This window comes from Hetaerina americana, unplaced genomic scaffold (genome assembly GCF_022747635.1).
Source record: "Hetaerina americana unplaced genomic scaffold, ioHetAmer1.1.p SCAF_111, whole genome shotgun sequence".
NCBI lineage: Eukaryota > Metazoa > Arthropoda > Insecta > Odonata > Calopterygidae > Hetaerina > Hetaerina americana.
Genome location: NW_027286193.1, coordinates 624,636 through 633,134, shown reverse-complemented (window position 1 = coordinate 633,134; position 8,499 = coordinate 624,636). Strand labels below are relative to the sequence as shown.

Below are 8,499 nucleotides of genomic sequence, written 5' to 3'. Positions count from 1 at the left end.
GCAGATTATGACTGAAAAGTCACGGTCTGTTGATTAATGTAAGAAATCGAAGTACTGAATTAACTAGAGTTTACATAATTTTAAGAAGCGGATATTTATTTGAATTTGGTGATCACTTGGAGCCAATATATAACCAGATCGCCTCTCCACCTTGAGCTTAGTAATCGATTCAGAACGAACGACTAATCGATATGTAGTCGGCCATTTTGGAATCTATTACTTACGAGTTTTTAATGTTGATAGTTGTAAGTGCTCCGAAGATGGCTCGACAAGAAAGTTTAAAGTGTAGATTATGTCTCGGCCGTGGTGGTCGGTTGACAAATATTTTTTCTGAAAACGACGATGCCGAGCAGTTGGTCCGGGAAGCAATAGAAGAGTTATTGGAATTGAAAGTAAGCTATCCATTGCATGTTTACGTTTTCACCATGACGCCTTTATCGTAATTTTACCACAAATTATGTGGTTGTTCCCGGTTTTATGTCAAAAAAAGCCTTTGCATTACTATGTTAATAATTAGAACCCATTTGAGAAAAGATGTGAGGGGTTAATTAGCTTGATAATCTTGTTTTCGTAGGTAGTGAGGGATGGAAGCCACCCGTGGTTTATATGTTATCAGTGCTTTAAAATACTGACCGATTTCTATATGTTTAAGCAGCAATGCTACGAAAACAGTCTTATATTGGAGAGGCAAGAGGAAAACAAACAGGGAGATAGAAATATTAGTCGTTCAAAGGTGAGTTGTGTTCAACGTGTGTGTTTATAATATAACAATCTGAGCAATTTCCGTTATAACGAAATGTATTAGGGTAGGTAAGGTATGTTGATCAATAAACGTGTTTATATGAAATGAATTTCCTCCCTAGTGTGTAAATGCCTGAATGTCTAATGACCAAATGACAAATCAGACAATGGCTTAAAAATTGCGAATATTGTGTGCATTAGATATAGAGATTGGAAAAAATTGAATATATATATGTTTATTATAAGAGCATGTATAGCAGTACTAGACTGAGTTCCTTTGACGCGTGTTATTCTAATTAAAACTAAGGTGTTTTTCATCATTATATCTTAACATTCATTTTGCATGATTTGTATACATAATTAGTAATAGATACAGTAATTTTCAATGCATTTTCAGAGTTATTCCTCCATTTTTGGTGTAATGTATTAGTTTTCAATAGATGTACTTCTATACGGAAGTCTTTCATTCATGTATACGTTGACTCAATGATAGTTTTTCATTTAACCTTGAAAACAATATGCCAAGTAAGTGACTATCATATTTTCTTATATAGTTAAAGTTATTGGGTCATATGTTCAAAACGTACAATTTTGAATGATTCCTGATAAAAGAAGAATTTGCAATTAGTCATTGTGGAATGTCTTAGATTTAAATTTTCACTTTATGTATGTCTAATGATAACCTAATATAATTCATTTTTATTACTGAATATCTTTAAATAATTCTCCTTCATAAATATTAAAATTGGCAAGCAGGTGATGTATTTTTTTGATTTTACGATTATTTATTTATCTTATTAATTGGTTTTGCTGTGATATTTAGCTCTGCTATATGTATGTATGTGTCTGCCCACATGTTTAAATGGAAATCTGCTATGCCATAAGCATAATGTATTAGCATGAAAGCCCTGCTGTTTAATTTAAAATGGCAATCATCGCAATCATTTTCATTTGATAAAAACTTTTGATCATTCACTCAATTTCAATTTTGATATTGCTAGTCTAATATTTTTAATATTGTTCAACCTTTTTAACAATTGTGTACAGATCACAGTGAAAAAGGAGGAGTTAGATGTTGAAGAGCCAGTGGATATTGAAATTCCAGCTAGCAAGGAGTTAGTGGACCATAATATTCAAAGTCAGGAAGAGACTTCCCTGGAGGTAGGGGAAAAATTGAAGCATTTGTTGGCATATTTACTAATGCTTAATTTTTCAAATCACTACTGCCATGAGAAGAACAGATGTTTATTTGTCATGCAATACATGTAACCATATTTATCCAAGTCAATGAGATCTTTATGAGCAAGACATTTTTAGCCATATAACATTTTTGCGGTGGTCTATATATATGTAATTCCTTTAAAAGAAAAAGTCAAAAGCACGGAAATGCTGCTCATGATATGAGTCATGTATTCAAATTGAGCTATTATGGAGATTTATTTCTTAGGATGAGCTAAGGTGTGCCCAGGATTGTAATCTGAAGTAAACTGTTAGGATAGGTATTGGCTATTGTGTAGCAAGGCAAGTACAAGGTTTGTGAAAAAATTGTTGATTAATTTTGTAAAATTAAATTTTTGTAATGCATGATAAAATGCCTTGAAATAGATTTATATCCATTTAGGATAGAAAAAACTTCTAAGCAGATGTTCTATGGTACAAAGGTGCCCTGGTAGGTATATTTGAGGAGGTCATTACGAATTTGAATGAAAACTACTTTGATGAAACTTAAAAGAGACCTCTAGTGGTGTCCTTTTAATGAAAAAGGAAAGGGTGATGTTTCATTTACTGATATACGAGGCTAGACAGAAGTTACAGTAGACTCAAAGTTAATGTTTTTTGTGGTGGAGGTGATGTTGGGTTGCAATTTGATAGGGAGCAAGTAAAAGGGTCTGAAAAAATGCAGCATATGCAATTGCTGACAGGGGCTTAGAAGAGACGGTGCTGCTTGTGGGTAGACTTGAAGATGCAAATGTCCTGCCAATTTTATGGGCATTTAAAATAGAGCGACAATGTAGCAAAAAAAGTTTTGTGCACTGAATCTTATTAGTAATTGAGAAAATTTCAAAGATTATTTAATTTTATGGTTTTTGGATAAAGAAGTGATGATGTAGGACTTGTCAGGTGGTTTGGATGAGGTAGAGGAGTTTATTGGGTTTAAGGTATTCGGCAGTATTTCAGGGTACCCACTTTTTCTGAGACAATCAAGTAGCTGGGCCCATTATTTTTATTGGTGGGTAGTATTCTTGTAGGAACAGAGGCCACAGACTGAATGAGAAAGGGATGAAGGATTTTGTTTGTGATAGATGGCCCCAGTTGAAATAAATTTATTGTTGATTGTTAGTCAGTTTCCTTCGGACTGAAGGGTTAAAATTCTATTGTAAGGGTCTATTGTACCACATTTTACAGGGGCAATTTGGAAAGTAAGGTCTTGTATTTTATTATAATAAAAATAATATATATTCTTAACTTTCTGTACATCATAGGAAAGCCTAAGCATTTAGAGTTGCCTTGACAATCAATCATGTTTTTCATCCTTGTAAGCAGCTTTTTAATACTGGAGTCATACTTTCTCATGCCACGTCATGAAGCAAACTGACTACTGCTTTTCGCACTTCCTCGTCTGACTTGAAATTCTATCTTCCTAGGCATGTTGTGAGAACAGAAAACAAACGGTAGTCTCTGGGGGCAATGTCCAGGGTTTAAGGAGGTGAATCGATGATATTCCTGCCAAATTCATTCATCAAACCTTCATTCATCAATCTTCACATCAAATGACCAGCCAAAGTATGCTGGTCATTTGATGTGAAGCCATGTTCACATGTATTGTCATGATGCAAACACACTCCTTTGATGAGACAAGTTGATGCAACCAAGAACCTTTGACACAATATTCTGCATGAAAAAGTAGCCACACTATTCATTAATGCCTTTTCTATCTCAAAAAGAATAATTTCCTGGTTATTGTGGGCAAACTTGTAAATTAAGGCCATCGTTGATTCTGGCAAAGTCAGCCATCCTGATGACTGCTAATCTAGGAAATATTCCCAGCATCGAAAAACATCCTGGGCTACTTTAGCATGTTTTCGATGTCTATACACCTCTTTACATACACTTTCAGTAAATGGCAATGAATTTCAATTGGGGAAGCAGTCATCAGTTGGCTTCCTGATGCAGCAGGAGGAAGTCATGATGCTGGGATTATAAACTGCCTAAGAGGATGCAAAAAGTGATTGTCCATCAAGGTGACAATGTGTAAAAATAGCTAAATGCTCAACCTTTCCAAAGATGTATGCAAAATTGAGAATAAATTTCATTTTTCTTGAAAAAAATGAGGGACCCTACTTTTCGAATCTCCCTTGTTTTGCAGACATAATTTGTCCTTAAATTGGAAAGCTTTTTGGATGAAGACTGGTTGGGTCAGTTGGATGAGGAAATAATGGATGGGGTTTTTTTGTGGTTTGTAGGGAAAGGTTAAAGTTCAGGGCTTCTAAGCCTTCATTCTTTAGGGAATGTAATGTATACTGTGGCTTTGAGAATTGTCATGCTGTAAGGAATTTGGATCGGGTGTCAATGTTCCAGAAAGTTGTACAAATTTTGCATGCAAGAAGGTTTTGAATTGGCTATGGGTTGAAGGTGGTGGCCTATTAATTCCTGGTAATTTTTGGTAGCATATAGAATGAGGGTTCTCAGGATTATACAAGGATATGGTATATATAATTATGGCCAAAATTAGGGTACTATTCAGCAAGGTTTAAATTACTACCAGAAAGTAAGAAGGAAAGATGTATGCTAGCAATTAGAGATGAGTTGACTAAGATTATAGCTGACATAGAAAATATCTAAGAGAATTGAAAGGAATAATGTGAAAAACTATCTAAAAAAAGTATATACATAGAAAGGTAAGATGACTGTGAAGAAAATAGCCTAGGTCTAGCCATACTCAATGATGACATAGAAGGGCTATAAAGCAGATTAAGGCAAATAAGGCGGTAGGGGTAGACAATGTTTGCAGAATTACTAAAAGGTTTTGGTAAATTTTGGAGGAAGAGTATATGGACTGATTCGTAGTAGTGTAGAGGAAGGAATCTGGCCAGAAAACTTTATATGATAAGTTGTAATTCCTTTCCAAACAAGGTAAAGGTCATATCATGTGAAGGCTACAGAACAATAAATTTGAAATACTGCACATCTAAAGTGGTTCTTTGGATTTGTCAATAAAAGGATAGTCAAGCAAATAATTATGTAGGAGATTTTTAGTCTAGTTTAGTAGATATTAATTGAGAAGAATTTAGATTACAATCAGTATGTAATTATCTGTTTTGTTGATTTCAAAAGAGGATTGAGATGGTTTGGGTACTAATGTACTGGCTTCCCACCCAGAGGGCCTGGGTTCAAATCCTGGCAGTGTAGAATATTTTTCAGAGGTATCTCAATCCCTATTTAAGGTGCTTTGTGGAGGGCAATTGAGTGAGTATGCATCCATCAGATGGGACATTAAGCTGCAGACCCCTTGGCGCCTTTCATAATGAGTTGGCTAATGCCAATGCCGGGTTTCTCTCCACCCTTCAACCTTTCCTATCCATCCCCTATGGTGCAAATGACCTTGGCTGTTGGTTGCCTTCCCTGAATAATACTACTTGATTTCAAAAGCTCATTTGTTAGGTTGAATTGGGATGAACTAGATTAAAATGCAGAAAATAGGAATAGGTAGGATAAACAGAAGGCTAATCATTTACCAAGTAGAGGTAGAAGTACTCAGAGATGAAGGGGGACTTGTATGTATATATATAGGGGGATGTAAAGTATGTCACTGGATTTTGTTTTGTTAGCAGTCCCAAAATATTTATTTGGTACTTATGTCCATCCATAATCTATCTTAACTGGTAATTACCTAAACAAAATTACAATGCATATGAAGTTATTACATCTTCGCAAACTATAGAGCCTTGTTTGATGGATTCTTATTATCCATTCCATTGGACAGAGGCCATAGAAATATTAAGTCTCAAGGAACATTTCTGTTCATCAATTTTTTTAAAACGAGGGGTTTTAAGAGTTTTTCACCCTGTAGAGTCATATGTAGTTATTTCTCTTGTGTTTATCAACAGAACAGGGTGATGCTTTACAGCAAGTCTCTGATTATCTCTGCATTCATTAATCCTATCATCCTAACCAATGCAAGTAAATTATTTGAAGAAAAATTTTTTTTTCAGAGGTATTAGCTAAAATATTATTTATTATAACAATTTAATGTATGCCAGTTAACAATTTTTTCATCTTAATTTTACAAATAACCTGTTTTTCAAACATTTTTCATGGATCTCCTGAAAATCTGTTATGTTTTTTCTTTGATATTGCAGGATAATTTGGAAGATGCAGAAATAAGTGTTCCCTCTGAGGAGGAAGTGGACATAAAGGAAGATTGTGATACTGAAATTCCTCAGATGGAAGTAAGACTGGAAGGGGAAGTGTTACAGGAACAAGGTAAGGAGAGCTAAGGGCTGTGCTGTTACTTCACTTTTGCTACTTTCTGGTGTCGTACAACTATTGTTGATTAACCCTTGCAGTACCATTAATGTATTTTGGAAAGACTGGGTTTACTTTATAGAATATTATTTAAAATAACTGAAAGGCCATTTAAAACAGTATGATAAATTGCAAAAAGGATGATAATATTGTCATCCCTTTTTTGCAATTATTTATGAACATATTTAATATTATTTATAAAGCTACTCAGACTAGATCTTTTAATAATCTTGCTGTGTTTTCAAGCCATTTCTTTGTTTGCTTGATTATTCTATTTTAAATTTAATTGGTTAGGACTTATAAATGAAATAACCCAAAACAACCATTTTCACTTTCAATATCTTATGTTTTTCCCCTAGTAAACATCTAAAGATCTAAACATAGTGTGAAAGGCTGAATTTAGCTCCCTGTAACTTCTTTAGGTTTCTCTGGCTCAAAAGAGCCTTGAAAAGAAAGCACTTGACACTTAGGATGGTAAAACCCAAATTGCTAGAAAGCCTAATTCAGGTCAGCATTAGTTGATGACATGCTTTGTTCCTGGGTTTTAAGCACAACTGATGTTGCTAAAATGTATACATAGAGTGATGAATTTCTACAGGAAAAGACTAGACATACGATTGTATGCAAATTCATGTACACATATGTGATTCAATGTGAACATGCATATTTATAATTATCATTTTACATTAATTAGTGTATTCAAACTGGTGAAAACAATTTTTTCATCAGAATTATTTATTTTTTAATGAGTATATACTTTATCTTATCCTTCAAATCTTTCAGATAAACACCAAAAACAAGTTAATGCAGGGGAAGATGCTTCAGCCTCTCAAAGATATATTTGTGAAATTTGCTACAAGGTATTTGAACAAAAGGACCTTCTCAAAGATCATGTAATGCAAGTGCACCTTAAGAAAATGATGCATTTCAGATGTGATGTTTGTTTGGAGGCATTTAAGAGAAAAATTGACCTTGCAAGTCATATCAAATTGGTGCATGCTCATAAGAACAAGCACCAATGTGAATTCTGCTCCAAAAACTTTCCATATTTAAGTAAACTCAAAATTCACATGTTGACACATACTCGGAAAAGACCATTTCAATGTGCATTGTGTTTAAAAGGTTTTGCTGGAAAGATACAGTTACAGATGCACACGTTGACACATACTGAAGGAAGGGCACACCAATGTGAGATCTGTTCTAAAGTATTTACTTGTATCGGTACTTTAAAGAGGCACATGTTGACACACACTGGTGAAAGCCCTTACATGTGCTGGATATGTCACAATACCTTTACCAAAAATTCTAATCTAAAGACTCACATGTTGACTCATACTGGTGACAAGCCACACAAGTGCCAGGTGTGTCTAAAAGCATTTACTGTCAAGAGCAATCTAAAGTCACACATCTTGACACACACTGGCGAAAAGCCTTACAAGTGCAGGATATGTCAAAAACCTTTTACCCAGAATAGTGGTCTAAAGACTCACATGTTAATACACACTGGTGAAAGGCCATACAAGTGCAGGATATGTCAAAAAACTTTTACCCAGAAGGTTCATTTAAAGACTCACATGTTGACACATACTGGTGAATAGCCACACAAGTGCCGGATATGAGATGAAGAATTCACTTTCAACAGTCAGCTTAAGTCTCACCTGTTGACATACTAGTGAAAAGCCATTCAAGTGCATCATATGTTCCAAAAGGTTTACTGAGAGTAGTTATTTAAGGTCACACATGAAGACACTTCAAAATGATAATATACATATAACATAATAATGTAACATGTATTCAAAATCATTCCTTTATGCATACTGATGACAGACAATATATATATGTGAAATATATTTTTAAGAATTATAATGTAAAAGCTTCATAATCAACAATTGTCATTTTATATAAATTTCTTTTAAAAAAAGGTATAATTACCCAATCTATACTTAATTAGTTCTTTCTTTACCAATATTAATATTCACATAAATGAGATGCTTACATTATATATATATATATATATATATATATATATATATATATATATATATATATATATATATATATATGTGTGCATACAAACATATATGTACAAGAAGAGTCAGAGGTGTGACTGAGACAAGCAGAAGTGTGCCCTGGTGTTTGCAGGTGAAGTGGATTCTTAAAACAATAGGGCTGAAATCAAAGAAAAGAAGAAATGAAAAATGGTCCATTCAAAGAAATATTTTCAAAAGTGTG

The 8,499-nt window shown here is 34.0% G+C and overlaps 1 protein-coding gene across 1 annotated transcript; it reads left to right on the top strand.

Annotated features, from left to right (window-relative positions):
• The first annotated feature begins 377 nt into the window (after nt 1-377).
• LOC139701274 (uncharacterized) lies at nt 378-6,504 on the top strand. Its single transcript, XM_071599751.1, has 4 exons — nt 378-392; nt 575-733; nt 1,789-1,902; nt 6,102-6,504. Exons 2-4 carry the CDS (start codon nt 644-646, stop codon nt 6,237-6,239), a joined length of 342 nt encoding a protein of 113 aa, XP_071455852.1. The 5' UTR covers nt 378-392; nt 575-643; the 3' UTR covers nt 6,240-6,504.
• Nucleotides 6,505-8,499: the final 1,995 nt, after the last annotated feature.